General features: G+C 41.2%; 1 protein-coding gene across 2 annotated transcripts in view; it reads right to left on the bottom strand.

The window, feature by feature from the left end:
* Positions 1 to 3,161: 3,161 nt before the first annotated feature.
* Positions 3,162 to 19,450, bottom strand: part of UBE4B (ubiquitination factor E4B) — a 34,349-nt gene continuing 18,060 nt past the window's right edge. The window contains exons 12-29 of one of the 2 annotated variants that reach the window (XM_040084360.2): positions 18,731 to 18,814; positions 17,122 to 17,178; positions 16,644 to 16,760; positions 16,430 to 16,528; positions 15,874 to 15,987; positions 15,189 to 15,387; positions 14,831 to 14,969; positions 12,624 to 12,723; positions 11,795 to 11,922; positions 11,421 to 11,519; positions 10,807 to 11,042; positions 9,952 to 10,078; positions 9,516 to 9,660; positions 8,298 to 8,432; positions 7,727 to 7,918; positions 5,376 to 5,550; positions 4,796 to 4,942; positions 3,162 to 4,450 (exon numbers count right to left, since the gene is read on the bottom strand). In XM_040084360.2, coding sequence (XP_039940294.1) covers positions 4,392 to 4,450; positions 4,796 to 4,942; positions 5,376 to 5,550; positions 7,727 to 7,918; positions 8,298 to 8,432; positions 9,516 to 9,660; positions 9,952 to 10,078; positions 10,807 to 11,042; positions 11,421 to 11,519; positions 11,795 to 11,922; positions 12,624 to 12,723; positions 14,831 to 14,969; positions 15,189 to 15,387; positions 15,874 to 15,987; positions 16,430 to 16,528; positions 16,644 to 16,760; positions 17,122 to 17,178; positions 18,731 to 18,814 — 2,352 coding nt within the window. In that variant the 3' untranslated portion in view covers positions 3,162 to 4,391. The remainder of the gene's footprint in view (positions 4,451 to 4,795; positions 4,943 to 5,375; positions 5,551 to 7,726; positions 7,919 to 8,297; positions 8,433 to 9,515; positions 9,661 to 9,951; positions 10,079 to 10,806; positions 11,043 to 11,420; positions 11,520 to 11,794; positions 11,923 to 12,623; positions 12,724 to 14,830; positions 14,970 to 15,188; positions 15,388 to 15,873; positions 15,988 to 16,429; positions 16,529 to 16,643; positions 16,761 to 17,121; positions 17,179 to 18,730; positions 18,815 to 19,450) is intronic. The other variant, XM_040084361.2, reaches the window with a different exon arrangement.

The raw sequence follows: 19,450 nt of genomic DNA, 5'->3' as shown, positions 1-19,450 counted from the left end.
ATCCTTCCTCCGTTCCTTTAACACGTCTCTTGAGCAGCCCGAATCATTTTTTTTAGACTGCATAATGTATTTTTAGGCAAATGATTAAATTTAGTCAATGATGCTGTATTAACTCTCATACTTTCAATAGTTTCATACGTATCGTCCTAGTAAAATTTCATTTTTGTGGCAATAATTTAGCCTTAAATCCTCCTTGTCATTAGTAATTTGGTAATTTCTGCTGTTAGAAACTAGTTCATGTTTAAGCTTATAAGCACTTTCAAGAAAATCATGTTACACGAAATGCTTTAATTACATATATTTTGTACACCATCACAGACAAATTGGATTAAGGATGTTGAGAACATTCAGGACCTGAGATTTCTAGTTTCAGAACAAGGTTTATTCTGTTCACAGCCTCCTGGCTGTTAGCTGTGTTAGTCTCTGCCGTGTCCTTTCTGTTTGCCTTAAGGTTCAGAGTTCTGGCAGAATGAGGGGTTTTTTACTTTGTTTGGTGAAAAGTGACTATTTCCCCTTGCCAGTCTCATCTGCAGTTGTGGCAACAAATGCAGAAGCCCAACCATACATGGCTGACCAGGACGCTTAAGGAAATACTGCCACAGAAACAAATCAAAAATAGGTGGCTTTCCTATGTCCTAGAAAATACCATTATTTGAGCTCTGAATACTTCCTATTGATGGGACAGATGATTTAATGGTGGTTTTAGGGTGTAACTGTGCCAACTTCTACCTAGTTCTATGGAGAATTAGGTTAGCTATTCTCTGAAAAGGGCAAGAACACCTCAAAAGAACTCAAAGCAGTTTCAAAATCTCCTGCAAACTGCCCAAATACTGGATGCATGCTGTAACCCTCCATGGCAATAGACACTGTGATTAATTTTACTTCAGCAAAGTTTGTGTAGTGTCTCCTAGGAACAGCAGTTCCTGCATCAGCCTAATGCCCAAGTTTGGGGAGTGCTCACACAGAACAGCTCCTGCACGTTAATTCTGCCCTTGGTCACAGAGTCCTGAAAACTCTGCTAGAAACAGGCAGAGAATGCCAAGTTACATGATGGAAAACAGCAAGGTAATGAACGTAGCAATTTCTCGCGTTTATTAGTGCAGAGGAAATTGGTCATGCCCATCTCAAAGATACACCCCTAAAGCCGGGCAGGCTGTTTGAATGCAGGGCAGAGGGCAGGTGTAAGCCCAGGGAGAAGGGCAGTGACACTGCTGCAACGCTCCTGGGGGCTGCTGGATTGAGGCTGTGACTGACAGCAGCGCTGCCATCCTGCTATTAACAAGCTGTCCTTGCTGCCAGCAGGGAAGAGCTGACAGAGATGTAAATTGGGCCATTACATAAGTATAAACTGTGATACAATAGAATCAGTTGTCCTGAATTGTATTGCTACAACATCAGCGCTTGCCCCAGGAATTTCTCTAGGCTCTAGTGTAGAGCTGGAGGACAAGGAGAGAGCAGTGATGCACAATAAATTCCAAGGAAAGCTCACTTTGTAACGGCGGTGTGACTTAGCCATTGCTGGGTAAAGCATTCCCAGCTCAGAGACATTTACATTCTGCACACATGGACGTGTCAAGCGTAAATCCATCCACTGATAGTTTCTGTGATCTCTAATATAAAGTCTCTGTATTGCAGAGAGGTTAAAAGTTGGAGTGAAAAAGATAGATGACACATTAATGAGGGGAAGGGAAATCACCAAAACCTGCAGGTAGCATTTAATTAACTAAAACAGGAATTGTCACACAACCGATAGACTGCTGTGGGAGATCTGATTTTTAATTCAGCTTTGCTTTTCAGTCACTCAGATGTCCACTATCCACGGGAAGACAGGGGTTTGAGTCACTTCTGTGGCCAGACACAATAGAACGGCACTTCAGGGGCTTGTATTAAAATACATTTCATTATTCTGCTCATGAATGCAGAATTTGGGAGAAAACTTGTCTGAGTTCACACCTTTGAAATATTTGATACTCGTTGCCCAGATAAAATTGTTTTGGCCACTTACGTCAAGCCTTTGTGTCTTGTGCAATATCTGCATTGACATGTTTTCAAATGAAGGATGTATGCCATAATTAGACAAAACATTTCAGTAATGCACTTTGCTATTTATATTCCTCAGGTCAGAGCCTGATACAATGGCAGAATAAACATAAATTCAGATTCTGAAGGGCATTGTGTTGATTAAAACATCCTACACCAAACATAAATATTTCTATTTCCTCCTGGCAAAACCCAAAACTATAGAATTTTAATTTTATAATCATTTTATAGTCTGTCAATAGAAGCAATATATGATACTGACTTGCAGAAAAAAACCATTTTGTTAAGCCATAGTTTAATCATCCTCCAGTAAAAACACATTCACTACTGAACAGCTGTCTTTCATCAAAAAGAAGTATAAACTCTGGGATGTTCCTAGAGATTTCATGCAGCAATCCTCAATAATGAGGGGACAGTTGAACATGTGAGAGTTTTTCTTTATATAGGAAGAAATTAGCTCTTCACTGAATAAGAAAACACACAGCTCAGCACAAGCTGTAACACGTCAGAATCTATGCTGGGCTGGGGTGTGTGACTTGCAGCCTGCAGGTAAAAGCAGAGCAGCTTTGATCTGTGATTTACTGAAGAGGAAAGAAGAGGGGGATTTGAATGTGTGGAAGCGGTGAAGGTTATAACTATAAAACCAGTCAATAAACAAGCTTCTCCTTTGCAGCAGACATTGCAGACAGAAGCTTTGGAATCTTCTCCTGTCCTTAGAGAAAAGAAATACACATTCATGCTGTAAGAGGAAGCACCACTAAAAAACCCACAAACAACCAAAAATACAGCCAGTACACCAGTACCTTCTCATTTTATAATTTAGAGTTATTTGCACACCCAAAAGGTCAACGCTGGATTCCATACAACCTCACCAGCATTCCCCCTGGAGCTGTCACCAGCTGTCACGGAGCTGTGAATAGGTGCTCAGTGGCACCTGCTTGGGAACATTCTTTAGTCTAAAGTATTACTGATACCTGTGTGCACAGAAATTTTCCATATAATTTGCTAAGTTATCTCCAGATCCTAAATCACTATCAGAAAACCTGAACAAAGACACTCTGTCATTTGTAAATTTTATATTTTCGCTGACACTCTTACAAGAAAGACCAAGGAAACGTTCTGTGTGAGTGTGTATCATTTATTGTAGTTCAAGAGAGTCAGGAATTGAACAGAAGACATGGCAAAAAAAAAAAATAAAAGAAAAACAACCTTTTTTTTCCAACTTAATTTTAAAACACTGTGGTTTCAAATCCTTTTTAAAAAGGAAATTCAAGTATCATATGCAGGGGGCAGAAATATAAAAATGTTTGTGAATATTTTTTTCTATTTTTTTTAAAAAAACGTAATTCTACATTTCCTGCACCCTTTCTGCTTTGGTAAGGCCAAGCCATGGATACAAATTGGTATGCAACATAAAAAATGACCCCTGCCCCAAACTGCAGCCTCCAAGGATAAAAGTATCTGCTCTCTGCGGTCAAGCTCCAATGGCTCAGAACTGTCAGCATAGATCTGCAGCATTGAAAGAATGTATTTTGTTTTTTTTAAAGTCACTGAAATCCTGGTATTCCCAAGCATCTCATTCATGGCAGCTGTTTTAACATATTTCTATCTCAAGGCTTTTTACAAGTACCAGAGCATCTTGATCAACGTAAAGGAAAGGGACATCTCAAGGAAAGGAAATTAAAATTCATATGTGGAATCTTCGCTTTTTTGAAATTATCCTTGTGTCTAACACCAATTAAAAACCAAACAGGCAAATATGTGTAATATAAAAATACGATCCCAAGATGAACGCTTTGTTGCAGGCACAGTTATCGCACAAAATATGTTCTTTTAAGGGCAGGGGAATGATTTTGATTTTCAGAGGGTTTGTATTTTTTTGCATTACAAAAGAAAAAGACAGCAGTGCAGGTTTGATGGGTGGAACAGAAAGAAAGGAAGGGAAAGACAAAAAAGTTACTTTAGCAGCAAAATGTCCAAGATTCTAACCACAATCAAATTAATGGATATCTGGCGGTAAAAAACAAGGTTGAAGGGATGCTGCCCTGATCCATTCGTCTTTGCTAAAATAATTCAGCTGTAAAAACTCCAAAATGTGACATATTGAAGGACAGTTTTGTAACATAAGTAACTTCCTAGCTTGTCCTCCATGTTATTGACCATCGTTATCACTTAAATATATGTACAAGAATGCTTTTCTCCTTGTCCACATGCTCCTGGTCACTACTGCAAGTCAGTGCCGTGGGCGTGCCAACCCCATCAACAGCTCCCAACTGTATCTGCTCCACTCCTGCCAGAACAGCCCACGCCCTGCTCTGCCCATTGATGGTGGCGTGCACTGCAAGGGAATTTTAATGGTCATTCTGCTTGTCTCTCATCCAGGCTTGGATTTGCTCTTTAAGTTCTGGCACTAGTAAGGTAAAGAAAAAAAAAAAAAAAAAAAGGCGAAAAAAGAATGATTAAATTACTTGGTAACTATAATACTATAAGACAGTCCCTCATGACAGTAGCCATTTCTCATTTATATACCATAATGTTTTTATAATGTTTTTCAGCCCAGTAGTTATGAAAGCAAGGGTGTGAGGGGTTTTTCTCCCCAGAAAAAGGGAAAGCTGAGGGAATTAACTTTTCTGTGCAAGTTGAAATGAAAGAACTGTTACCTCTCCTGAGGCCTCAGCACTGTCCTATGAAAGTCCAGACCTGCCCACAAGTTGCTGCCCCCAGCCCACATCCCAGGGCCAGCTGTCCCAGGTACCTGGTTCCAGCATATTTTCCGTCAGCGTCTGACGATTGAAAGGATCTGTGGAGGAGTTCAGCAGGTGCCTCAAGATGACTGATCTGTCCATGATGGTTCCGGAGGGCAGCCTCACGGGGTCAGTCATCAGAGTGTCCATCAGCGGATCTGAGGGCACGAGGGTGTCCTCATCAGTGGGAGGAAACAGCTACAGATTTTATCTGCCCATAAACCCACAGTGCAGAACCAATGCTCAGGGTCCCCAGTACACTGCTGAAGTTATAGAAAATGGTTAAATGGACATAAATCTTTGCGGCACTTTCCCTGTCTGACCTGGGACTAAGCATTTGATATTGTCACCCTGTTTACAGTTGAGGGGGCGTCACGGTTTTCATGTACACGTAAGCAAAGCATGGCTAGGACTGGACAGTACAATCCCAGGGAAAACTAAAGGAACTCTTAGTTCTGTATTTACTTACCTACATGACTGAAATAGAGCAAGATGCAAGGCTTCATAAACAGTTTCTATTAACACATGGAATCAACATAACAAAGAAATCCCTCTCTGCTAGGGAGGCAGGATTTAGAAGATTCCACTTGCCTCTGAATTCATCTGGAGCATCGCTGTAATCAATCTCTGCACGGGCATTCTTGGCAACAATTTCCTCCACTTTCTCTGCCAGCAGTTTGAATTTCTCTATTGCTATGGTAGACTTGATTCCAGCCTTCCTCATCTTGGAGATAACCTCCTCAAAGAGCTCTTTACTGTAGGATCTCTACAGGCAAAGCATAAAAAGACAACTTCGCTGAGTCGTAGTATCCTTACATGCCATAAAAATAGTAAAAAGATTTAATGCATTTTTAAAAGGTAGGAGGAAGGATCAATGAAACCTCAACCTTACATCAAAGCAAATAGTATGCACCAAAATGTCAGCATTGGGGTAGACTTAGGATTTTTTTAACCAGTCATCACCACTGTAGAACTGTTAAGGGGAAAAAAAAAAAAAAAAAAAAGCAACATCACCTAAAGGTAATGAGGAAGACACTCAGAGAGGCTGACTACAGTTATTAGAACTGTTCCTAGAGAAAACATGTGTCTTGCCATTCTCCTGTTTGTATTGTTCTCACAAGTCTTGGCTGAAAATGCAGCATAAAATTAAATTTTTTTTTTAAATTTCTTAACTTCCTTGATAATATGCAAAGCAAAACTGTGAAAGGAGTGATTCTTTCTCCTAATCCAAACAACAACTAACAAAAACCCCACCCCACAATGTTGCAAAAATAGTAAGACAGCTCAGAGAGAGTGAATGCTGGAAACTGGCCACCCAGTGCAGTAGGAATATCCAGAGACCAAATGCAACGGAAGCTAGCATTACTTTCGTGTGAAAAAGAAAGTTAGGGAAGGACTTTTGTAGCTGTCTGTATTCTACAGAGATACCATTTTCTTTCAAGTTCACAATGTCATGTTTTGACATAAACTTTTTATTAAAAAGTGTTATTTACTTTACTGTGCAAGGTTGAATTACATGATAAAACAGAACACACTAAGTCTCACAGATTTCCATTTCCCTTGGGATTTTTTAAGTGCTCAACACAGCCACACGTCTCTCATCTGCAGCACACTGCAGCAAGCAGCGCTGTTCAGCACGCGGGACACACGGCGCCCTCCCTAACGCCGGTCTCGTTCTCAGGGGGAACACAACGATGGCAGCGTGCCCACGCTCTAGAAACATTTGCAGATTCCCCCTCCTGCCTGCTGGGATTTGCAAATGGGACATCTCTCAAAATGCTTTAGAGATCCCACTGTGATCAAGCAACTTTTTGTTTTGTTTTTTCTCCCAATACCAGTAGCTATTAACCAACCGCACATTTCCCTGGTGTTTCTTTCCTGTCACTGACAGTTTCCATGAGACTGGTTGCTCCCCCCACTCCTTTTTGATGAAGGGACACTTTGTTAATTAAGCTTTTTTCCAGTTCTCACACCCGCAGGCTTCTTTCTTTTGAATTCCTACATCAGTCTGTGCATTTGCTGTGGCTGGCATGGATGAATGATGAGTAACATTCTCACTTTCATATATATTGAACAGCATAAAAATATTCATTATACACATGCAGACACATAAGGTCTGTTTGAGATGTGTTACTGGTATTATCTGTAATTATCAGAGCTTAAACAACTACAGAAAAACGATCTTGAGCTCCCCCAATACTGCTGCTTCACTAAATATGCAAACAGCTTCACGTGCTGTAAACCAGCTTCCACTAGAATCTCAAGTAGCTGCTGTGAACATTTCTTCCCCTCTATACTTTGAAAAGTTTGTATTAAAAGACATGGGCATGGACAGACCTGACTCAGTAGTTTGACAACATTACAAGAACACAGAGCTGAGCAATAGCTTATCTTGCTCTGAATATTACCGTGAGGAGTTCGGAGGTTCGTTAATTGTCTCATACATGCTGCGCTTTGTCAGTTTATTACATAGCCGTTTAATAAAGTGGTTTCAGAGGGAATACAATTTGGAAACTGTTATTCTAGAGAATGAACTTCGATTTGTTGAAGGAGGCTCTTGGTCCCAGCTCTGCCTGTTTCAATGAGGAAGGGGGAGAGAGTCAAAACTGTGCCTCAGTTCTCCCGCCTGCAAAGGGACAGAGTATTTCTGCTAATTTACAATGAGGCTGTAGGCAATAAGCACATCATGCTCAGGAGATTTCCTATGCGTGTGAAGTGCTATGGATATTTGTGGATATTTACACGTTTGCAAAGCACTGGGAACACCCATCTACAAAGAGCAGACAGAGTATGAACAGAGATGATCTGCTGAAAGAAAACAAACTGCAGGGATGTAAGACAAACTGGCTGGCAGCACACAAGCAAGATGAAACGCTTCTAGAACGTTCTTCAGAGTCCTGTTTGTCCACAGAGCTTTTACCCTTCATCCTTCTGGAGCTCACCTGATCATCAGCAATTGCTTTAGCAAAGCGAGCACAATCCAGCTGCAGATAAATGTCAGTCAGTTGGTCCAACAGCTTCTTTGGTTCAAACCCATATTTCTCTGGGTTTTCAACTTTCAGGTCACGGCACTTGGGGCCACACAGTTGCTGTAAGTTAAAGTTCAACATAGCAGCCAGCCGTGGTCCAAGTTCCTATGAAAGCGAAATGAAACACAGATAAAATTCAGTGTGAAGGCAGTGATAAAGAAGATTATCTCTAGAGCTGCACACAGCAAGATCAGGAATTATTAACTAATAAAATTTTCTTTTGGTAGGCTTGCAGGAAATGCCTGTTCTTTATGCATGTTTGCCATTAAAAAATGTCATGCAAACAGTATCTGTCTGGAAGGATCACACCATCTCAATGACTCAGGTAATGCTCTCAACATCAAATAACATCAACAGCAATTAGATTTTAATGAGTTGGAGAAAGGGGAGGAGAATGGAGACTAAGTGCTACCAAACATCTCCAGGTTATTATCCAGCGATATTAGAGAAGCAGGGACCCAACTTAAATCTGAGCAGGACTTACAGGTCTGAGAAAAGGCTTTTGGACCTGCTTGGTAAGGATATGGAACATATCAACAGTTTCTGTTGCCAGGGCAAGATATGAACGGGACACACGCTCATCCTGAGCCAGCTGCGACTGCCGGGCCTGCTGCTGATCCTACAAAGCAAACACAGCGTGCTTACAAGTCCATGGAATTTCCAACATCATCATCCATCAAAACCTTACAGCACCAGTGCTAAGGGGATCTAGACAAAAGGAAGACAGTAATTCAAATACAGATGTGGGACATCTTTTAATCTAAGGTACAGCTGCTCACTTGAATTACCTAGCACTAATGTCTGCATCAATTTTACAGAATTCTGCAACACTAAAGAATGAATGCAAACAGCATAACAAGCCCCCATGGTTACTGAGTTTGTTTCCATCCTCTAACTGCTCCTCACAGATGCAGAACTGGGTTATGCTTCCTTTCCATCCAAATGCCAGTATTTCAAAACCAGCTTGGGATCTGAGAGTCAAATGAAGTTCTCTCTAATTCTCTCTAATTTATGCACCAGCATAAATAATAAACACTCCCCGGTGAAACAATCTGTAGATGATGTGCCAGCTCATTTTGTAACTACAGTAATGGCTTTACCTTGCTGGTACGCAGAGACAGGAAGAGAGGCTTCAGAAGATCAAACCAGAATATATTTAACAAACAAGATCTTTATAGCTTTTCCTTTTGTACTTTTTCTTTTTTTAAATCCATAACCTTAAAATAGAAATACCTGACATTGGTGGGTCAACATACACAATTACTGTTTAATCAGGCCAAGCTCTGAGGTACAGGACTATAATTGTCTGCATCAAATCTACCGAGGACCAATGCATTAACAGAATAAAAGCTTCTGTTCCTTGAAGTCAATTCAGCTGGCGAGCATCTTCCTAAACCTCCTTCAGGAAGGTTAAAGTCTTGGTTTCTCCACTTAGAATTAAGTGCACAGTAATTTGAAACTTTATACTATTTCTACTTCACACCACTTTTTGCCAGCCACAATATAACTAGGCAGAATGATGTTTTTTTGCAGAATGTCATCCAGAGTGACCACGGCCATACTGGCAGCAAGAAAAAGCATCAAGAACTGCTTCTCATAAGCAGCTCTTTGGTGCTGCCTCTTATAAAAAAGCTTTTTTCATGGTCTTGTATTGAAGAACTAAAAGTAAGTAAAGGGCACTTTGAAAAACAGCTCTGTTCACCCTGGGCAGCAGATCCCATTGCTCTTTATTCTTCATCTCCTCTTGCACTTCATGGATACGTTTTAGGGACTCCAGACTCTCATCCAGCAAGAAAGTTGTGTCATTTATCAGCATGTTGATGTAGCGAACAAACTGCTTCCCAGAGCTGAAAACATTGAAACACAGGTATCATGGCAGAGCAGGTGGGTGCGCAGAGCAGACTGCAACCCCGGCAACACTCCTGCACTGCACATTTCCAACAACGATCCCATTCCCCAAGCCAGGTGGTTTGTGGTGTCCAGAGCTCAGTTTAGGAACGCTCCAGTTCTACTGGAAGGGGTTGCCATGTCAGGTTCAACGGAAAGCAGCATCACCCAGTCCCAAAGGCAGGGACCTCCTCAGGCCCCTGCCTAAGCAGCCTGCACGACAGGATAGCCTGAGACAACCTCTTACTCACTTGAACTCTTCCATAAATGTACCATGGTGAGCTATATTCTGCCAGAGGCTTTTGAAAATGGTGCTGATGTGGTAGCGGATTGTAAACTTGTCATAGAACTCGCTAGTGGCTCCGGTATGTTCCACATCTGCAAAAGAGAACATCCCAAAAGTTTCCCACCAGGATTCACTGGCAACACACCTCTCCCTACTGCCTCCAATGTGATGAGCTTCAAGCACCCGGAGAAACTTTAAGAGATGAAATTCAATTCCCGTTCAGAAGTCTCCATCTTAATTCCTGTTAGAAGAAGCAGCACTATACATTTTCTAATCCAGACCCAACCTCATTTCGGAAGAAAAACCCCCATAAATCAAAACAATCTGCTCTATTCAACTCTGCTCTTCATCCCAGAGTCTAAAATCTCACTAAGAAAACTCTGGGTACCCTACAAAAATACTTGGTTTTGTTATGGGTGCAAAAACTCTTCTGAAACATCTGAATCTACAGGACAAGCAAAACTACAATGAGGAGTTTTAAAATTCCAATATTCCTTGAGAAGCAAAGCAAAGAACAAGCTTTAATTTTGGAATCTAAAGACCAGAAAAGCAATTGTCACATCGATTCACACTGCTGAACTTGTCAGTGCACAACAGCTTGTGAAAGGACTGGAATTCTCAAGATTCCATCTAATGCTATTTCCCCCAGTTTCTGAGCTATGAAGCCTCATCTTCACAAGACTCAAGATCTATCAAGGTATTGTTGAGGTATTTTGTTTTGGTTTGTATGGGATTTTTTTTCAATAGTTACAACAGCCAACAAAGCCTTTGGCCTTAGAATACTGCTGTGCACTCAGTGAGCAACAGACAAAGCACTTACCTGTGTAAAACTTCATCAAGGAGGGGACTAACAATTTAGTGGAGAGAGGGTGATTCTCAATCATTTCAAAGAACTTCTGTGTCCGTGGCTGAACAGCTGGATTTGTCATGAACATCACTTCCACCAGCTTGGCTACTAAATAAGGATTTCGGATGTAGTTCTGGTTGCACAGCATCACAACAAGGAACATCACTATGTCCTGAGTACAGGGCTCATACAGCACCTGAGGAGCATATCTGGAAACAGGAAAACTAAATGAAAAACCATAACCCTAATGTACTACTTCTAAGCTACGGCTTTTAAAAAATATTATTCTAGTGATGATTTAACATATCACAAATCAAAAGGTCTAACTGCAAACCATGAAGAAAATTCCTGTGGAGAGAACCGAAAAACTTTCAACCTTCTTCCAAGAAAAATCTAGGTTAGAAGGGACTGTGGAGGCATCTATGCATTATGGCTGCAGCAATGCTGCCCTGCCTTATGGCTGCTGTTAACAACCAGAACGTTAACTGCAGATAGAAAACTACTTTTGCATCCTCAATTTATGCATGTGCCGCCTGCTTAAGGAACAAGTGGTAGTACAAGTTTCCTTCAAATATAACTTCACTTACTGTACAATAAAAAATAAAAATTCAGCAACATCTTCCACATAAAACTCCGGCAATGATGCAAATACTTTCGGAACCTCAGGAGTTAAAGGCAATTTTATGCTGTAAAACAGAAGACACGACAAACAGGATTTTTTAAAACACCATGTCAGTACTTCAAGGGTACCAAACATACCTGAGGGAGCCCCCCCAAACCCAAGTGAACATGAAACTCTGAGTAACAGACACATTCCATGCAAGGATGTGTGTCACTGACCATATAACAATGCAGACACTGTAAGTAAAAATAATTCTAGAACTGCTAAATTCAGTGAGCAGTCTAACATGATCTTTGAAATATCTTTGAAACAACTTCCACAGATAAACTTGACACTCACTTGGGATAGGCAGGGTCAAGGATGCGAAGCATCAGCTGAATCACCATGCCATAGAAGTTCAGGCATCTCCTGAGGAAGTTTTCATCCAGCAAACCAGCATCTGCACAAGCCTTGCACCTCACCAGTTTCTGCAGAACATGCACACAAAAACTAATCCAGGGCAAGACAGCATAAAGGAATGTGACGCCTCAAGATAATCAATATACCTGGGAATCACAACAATTATACAATGGTCTCTCCTTACAATACACTCTCATTTCAAGGAAATAGGGCACATAAACCCCAACTTAGCAAGTAAAATACAATTCAAAGTTGCAGGGACAGATGTGCCTTTCACAAACTTTATGGGAACAATGAAAGAAGTAACAAATGTTTCAAAGTGGGAAAATGTGTGATTAAAGCCATTTTGGTGCTACAGAAAATTTACGTCAATTTCTATGAGGAAGATCTAAGCAGAACAGGCCTTCAAAAAACAGAGCTTACTCATCTTTGCAGGAATTCTGTGTGAGATCAGTGACTTGAGAATTCCTACTTGTGCATGGACTGTGCACGCACAGCTACTCCTGAAAAAAGCACAGTCTCTTTGCTTGGTTTCTCTCCAATTAGGAAACACAGAATTTTCTTACTGGTCTTACTTTGAATCTTAAATTCACCACTGATGTTATATTCTGTCCTGACCACCATCCAGTGCAGCACTCCCAGGGGTCAGAGGTTCAAACCTACCATTTTCAAGCAGCACAAGGGAAGTTGTACTCTTAAGCATTAGGAGACAAAGTCAACACACACAGGCCACAGAAATGTTTCGCTGAGAACTGAATCACTTACAAACCTTGAGCTGTGTCTTGCACCGTTTCAGCATCTCTCGATGCCTGGTGGCCAGAGGAGAATCCTTCCACTGACTTTCATTGTTTTTCAAATCTTCAACAGTCCTGAAAACCAGATCAGGAACTGGTTATCATGACAGAGCAGAAATGTGCTGCCAGCACAAGGCATTTCTCTGACTTATCTGCTAAAAACCAAGTGGGGAGAATGCTGATCACTTTCAAAGAAATTACCCATCATCACAGAAAGAGAAATAAGTTGCTTTTGTAAATGCAGACTGAACATCTGCACAGCCAGAACTCAGAGGCACCACATACACGAGCTCCAACACCCATGACTGTCAGACACACCAAAGGCATGAAACACAAGGGCTTTATCCTGCAGTCTGTGGTCACTCTCAAGGAAGGTTAAAAGGATGCCATGAAAATTAAACCTTAACACAAGGAAAGGATGGTTGAGTTAATGAGACAGAGGGTTCATTCATCTTCTAGTATCAAAAAGGAAACTGGAAGACAAAATCAGCTAAAGAAGAAAAAGGTGGCCAGCAGAAAGTCTTGCTAGAAACAAGAAAGTTGCAGGTCTATATCCTCTGTTATCTTCCCCCTTTCTACTATTGCAAATGATTTCTTCTATTTTGTTCTACACTTCTCATGCTCCACTCCCAAGAAAACCCAGGCTTGTAGAGGAGTTCAGGGCATGAAGAGTCCACAGTGTCCCTGTCGGTGTAAGGACCAGAAGGACAGGAGGGTTGATATTCCTCCCCTTCCTTACCCATTTTCTTCTGCTGCCTCACAGAAAAGAAAAATTAAATGTACATTACACATACCATTTGCATTAAAAAAATTCCACAGATTCACATATCTTAATCCTTTTCAGGAAGCGTAGCTGATAGAACAGAACTCATACATTGAACTGCATTAATACAGTCCCTTTTCATCCCTTCTCTAAACACAAATTCTCCTCCACATCAATCTCTGCCTACAGCAGACAAATATCAAATGTAATTTCGTTACTAACAAGATTAAAGACATTTCCAATGTTGCAAGCAACTAAGCAACTCATGGAAAATGTGGAAGCCTAAGCTCCTATTGTCCGTAAAGCCAAGAGCTCTTCACTCTGCACCGCTGGATGGGCACTGCTGCATCAACAACTCCTGCGAAACAATTCTAAATAAGGAAAAAGCAGCAATTCCTTTTTCAAGCCAACATATGGGTTTTTTTACAAGTAATCCACAGGCTGTTTATAGGAAAATAGTTTTTCCTTTAACATGTACTGACTCTTCCTGCTCTGCTCTCTGCTGCTTCCCAGGTTCTTGGCCTGCATATGATTTAAAAATGAAATCATTTCAAATGCAGTCCAAAAATCCTGCAATGAACTCATGGCATTATTGCCAAGGAACATTTACCAAAATGCAGTGAGTGCAATTATAAACAATGGAAAATACTGACGATACAAAAGTCTGTTCTAATTTTAACAGAGTATTCTTCAAGGTTTAGCAACTGTAAAAGTCTATTTGAGTTTTTCCCAAGAGAAATGGAGAACAGGAGTATCTTCATGTTAACACCATGATGTATTTATCATTTTTAAAACAGTAAACCATATGCTGAATTACATATAGAGAGCAACATTAAGAGTTCATTGCTGAAGGCTTCTTTCCCCTGTCCCCAGATTCTCGTGTCTCAGAAGCTGAGGGGGAAAAGGCAAATATCTTCTGGGATGTTCGGAACACATAGGGCACATAAACCCCGACTCAGGCACAACTCCCAAAGTCTTGTTTCTGAAACCACAAGACACCTGCACAGTGACCTGATTGTCAGACACAGAGCCTGACACAATCCTCCAGCTCTGAGGCACTGATGCCCACGTCCCGCCGACCACAGCACAGGTTAGTTACAATGAACGCTGCTCAGTGTCAAGGATCCTAGAAGGTTCTGAAAAATTATCTTTTAAATAGAATGGTCATCTCACCAACTTGAGCTGCCTCGTGTAACCAATACCCTCCACCTCGGTATTATTTGAATTCCTGGGTCCCTCCACACACCCAAAAATCCCCAAGGGCCAAAAGCAGCAGAGTGCCAGAAGGCTGAGGCGCTCTGCACTCGGCATCAGTTTCACCCCAATTGTCACTGTCATTTCGTTCAGTTTATCACACTTCCTGCCCTGCTGAGGGGGCACAGGGGCTGCCAGGGGCCTCCCACAGAAACCCCTGCGAACCTGTTGAGCTCCCTGATGGCCCGCAGCCTCCGGATGTACCGACGGCAGCTGGGCAGGATGGACAGGTGATGGGCGTGCAGGGTGAGGAAGAAACATTCCGTTGGGAATTTCGGCTCAGAAAACGGAGACGGATCCCTGTCTGAGAAACAAAAAACAGTAGAGGCAAATAAGTTGAAAAATGAACTGCCTTATCTAGGGTGAGACCTCAAATTCAACTTCCTTTAAAGCAAAGAAAAGCAGATAGCATCAAGAAAAGGGATTCAGGAAAAGGGAATTCTTTGCTGGAATCAAGTACTTCCATGTACCTCCATATCAGAAGGCACAGTAATGCTTAACAGATCTCAGTAAGAGTACTAACAAAGTTCAGCAGTCCAGGCTGCAACCTCCTCCATTGTTGCTTTCACTCTTGTCTCGTCTGTGGGAAGCTCGATGCGACACCTGGGATGGAATATGTACATGGGATCAACTGTTTCCAGCTTTATCTTCGTACTCAGCTGCTGTAGTACCCAGAGGAAGTTGAGCATGAAGCCATCCGTAGACACCAAACGATCGTCCGTCTGTGGGGTGAGAAAGCAAAGGGCTGAGGGCAAGAGCTGAGAAGTACAGGGGGAGGCACAAGGCCCAAATGCCATCCCTGTGGTTTCACTGGAGCCAGGCCGCTCCATATCTGCAGTGCTCCTTTTACAGACACCATAGGGAGCCCAGCACTTTACCAGCTGGGAAGGCAGTGTGTTAAACACGGGCAATTGGAATGATGCCCACAGAAATGGGGCAGGGCAAGAACACAGCTTTGAACATGTAATACAGAAGCCCTGTTAATGAAATGACACCTCAGTTCTAACAGAGGAAATAAAACTGTTAAAACAGGTAAAACAGATAAAATTCAGAAATAGGAAATGTATTGAAACAAAGACAGGGCTTCTTGCCTGTGGTAGCAGGCACTCAAAATTCTTTTGTTCTCTATTCCAGACCACCACTGCATGAGCCATGTAGTGCTATTTGTGGCTGGATGAATCACTGGAAGAGCATTTCCCTTTACTTACCTGCATTTGGGCCTTCTTCATGTTGGCATTGACCACAGCTGCCATGTAGCCGAGAGCCGCCTCCCGGGTGTCCCCGTTGAGCAGGATACTGTGCAGGATTTTGAACAGCTCTTGCTGCAATTGCAAACAAACATCTCAGCACCACAGTCCTGCTTTCTGTTTGTCTGTATTTTTACGTTCTACAAAATCCACAAAACTCAGTAAAACTCCTGTTATAGTCTTATCGCCACCTTTATATCCATATGTTAGTTATGACATTAATTAAACCAAAGATGCAAATACAGGAGTAGTGCAACGCACTATTAACACACAGTGTATTTACTCATCCTTTAACATGACCTGTAACTCATGACTGATCTGATATTTTCTGAATTGGCTTACAGCCTTACAGAAATACTTGTAGCACTCTAATTTTTTTCCCCAATTCATTTCAGCCATATCGTGAAAGATTTGTGGTTTAAGGCAGAAGCTAATTTTTTAGATTACATTCTTCATCTATGTCAAGACCAAAAAGCCCACGTATTATGCTTTATTTTTAAGGAATAAGAATACTTACCCTTGCTAATTCCAGGTAATGTTGCAAAGACTGGCTAACAACCCGGGTGTTCTCAAGAGTAATGGCAGGCCCTGAGAAGTACTTTTCAACCACTTTGTTCTGAAAGTAAGATGAATATTGGCAAATGTATCAAAGTGTTCTGGGGAAGCATAAAAACCCCTCACAACAAAAGAACCCCACCATGCTATTGCCAATATCGTTCTGTGACACTTACATCATCTTCAGCAAAGACAGACAGACTGAAGAAGGCTCCAAGGTAGGAAAGTCTTTGTAGTTCTCTTCCTGCACCTGTGCTTAAAGACTTAGGCAACCACAAGGGCAAAGAGACAACCTAAAAATAGGAGAAACAGCAAGTTCTTCAAAGCTGCTGTGTCAGCCATCCTGCTTTGTCACCCTCCAGAGTCTGCCACCCACCCTCGAACCTCCAACATGCAAGTCATGCTGATGGAAAATGGAAACGTTTCCTCAGCATTCCAGCAACACAAGCAACTTGTGCTTGTCACAGACTTAATACATTCTCAGGGCAAAGGACTCCCTCTACCAGCTTCATTTAAACTATTGTTTTGCATGAGAGGCTCCAGTAGCTCTTGCTTAGAGTTCTGGAGAACATTATCAACAGGGATCGTACAAGACCATCAAAATAAGTGACATGGTTCTTTTAACTTGAAAAAGCTCAAACTGGAGACACTCACCAAACTGCACATGGGGTGTGTTTTCCCAAACTTGATTTCACAAAGTTCATTTAGTGCCTATAAAGAAATCCCAGTAAAAATTACTTTTTTGAGTAATTCTTAAGTAACCTGTCTGCAACACAAAAGCTTACTATGACAAACTGCTGAAAGAGCAGAACCTTTCTCCCTTGATCAGTGGAAACACTTCACAATCACAGTGATGATGTCCAAAGAGAACTAAAGCACACCCTGCTCCCATTTTAGCTTTTACATCTGCTCCAAGTTGTCTCAAAAAAGCCAATATGTCTCACAGGATAACAAATTATTGCACTTTATTTCAAGAATTAGCTACGCAAATTGTTGTTTGCTCAGAACATGACAATGCCTGTGCTGGACTCCTGACCTGCCCCATTAAAACCAGCAACAATAATAAAAAGAGCAATTGTTTAATCCATACACCAAGGCCTTTGTCTTCTGAATCAGAGTGAAAAACGCCAGATGAACGCAGAACCCAGGAACAAAGAATCCTATCCAAGACCTCCAGCTCACTTTCAACTGCAGCACAGAAAGAAGCAAGCAATTGCAAGAGAGAACTCTGGGAACACAAAGATACTGCTGGCTGTCCCACTTGCGCTGTGTTACATGTTCTCAGTCTCAGTTATACTACAGTGAGTAACTACTATTCCATCCTTTGGTTGCACACTGTGCCAACTAGAGAAGGAAAGCACAGGCTCATTTTCAAGTAGTCCTTCTTTGCAGCCCACAGCCAAACTTGTAGCAGTTCACAGATTGGGAGGATAACAAAAGAGAAGGAAAACACGAAACCAGAAAAATTAATGGTTTTTTACAAAGTACCAGAACTACTTAGTCAGTTTGATTTGCAGCACCCCAGTCCAGCTGATTTCCTTAAGTACAAATTAAACCTGAGATGCAACAGCCTTTTTTGGCCTCAGACACTGAAGATCCTAAAAGGATCCAAAGGTGTTAAGTTGACAATGCTCCATTTACCAGGAATCCAACTTGCTCTTTGGTGGCCAAACATAGTCTGCAAAAGACTGGTTTGTTTTGTCAATAAAAGCAGTAGGAGGGAAGCAGACCTAGGACTAAAGTATGAAATTTAAAAAGACTAGAAATAACCCCCTCAGATTTTCAGCCAGGAAATATTAAGGTATTTTTCTCAGTAGATAGACTCCAATTCAAATAATTTGGGGTTTAATGCAACCTAACATACAAAAGTTGCTTCTAAACATACAGTGGTGTGGATATTGGGTGTTATTGCCCAGACTTAAATTGAGAGTTTATTGGGATTTTATAACCATCCACAGTATTATGGTTATGCATGATGAGATCCATACATTTGATTAATTTCATATAAAGCAATACACACAAACATTTGAGTAGTCCACTATACAAGCAGCCTTCATTATGCCTAAGACATCATTAGCCTCCTACTCTACTGAATTTTTAATGTTCTTTACGTATCTCAAGCCCCATTAATCTTCCAACAGAAGTTTAATAGCAATCCACTAACCAAAAAGAATCCCCAAAATGTTGAAGTGTTATCTTGCTTAGAATCTGCATGTTATGAGTGAACATAAAGGAACTGCTTCTAGAAATGGTCAGTCCTTACCATAAGGGGATATTTAAAATTGTCACTGTCAAGAGAGCACTCTTTGGAAGCCACAGCCAGGCCTTTCAAGATGGGAATAAAGATCTGTAAAAACACAAGTAAATTACTTTACCCAAGAATAGGAAGCAATCTAATGACTCTATTGCCACAAAAAGCACAAAGTGCCTGTTCATTCTTCAAACAGTGCAACTTAGACAAAACAAAAACTAAGATTTTTTAAAAAATTGTATCAGTTAAGCCTGAAGGCTTTAGAGCATATTCAAAGTTAAACCCCAACTTGTTTGCTGTAGTCTAAGCAATGGAGTGCTGCTCCATTGAGTTCCCTGCATGTTCTCTGCAAGCAAATTCTGTGCTGTAGACACAAACAAAACTCAGCTTCTGTACAGGTGTCCAACGACCTATTGCCAAATGGGGAATCATTTATTTGTCTGCACACTTGGGGCAATAATCCAGCTCATTTTGCATGATGTGTAAGTTGGTAAAGATAATAAGCAGCAGTCAAGGGTTGTTAGGAAAGAGGAAGTGACTTGACAGGAACTTATTAATCAGAAATAATTATACTCATTTAGTAAGTCCCAATGGCACAGTTCTCACAAGTACACCCCCACAAAATAAACACACAGTCATTTTGCAACAACAACAACAACAGGAGTCCCACTGAATTTTAAAGTATATTGTGTTGCTCCTGTGAAAAGACAAAGAAATATTATTAAATCGTAT

Source organism: Hirundo rustica, chromosome 22 (assembly GCF_015227805.2).
Source record: "Hirundo rustica isolate bHirRus1 chromosome 22, bHirRus1.pri.v3, whole genome shotgun sequence".
Taxonomy (NCBI): domain Eukaryota; kingdom Metazoa; phylum Chordata; class Aves; order Passeriformes; family Hirundinidae; genus Hirundo; species Hirundo rustica.
This window is presented reverse-complemented; position numbering and strand designations above follow the sequence as displayed.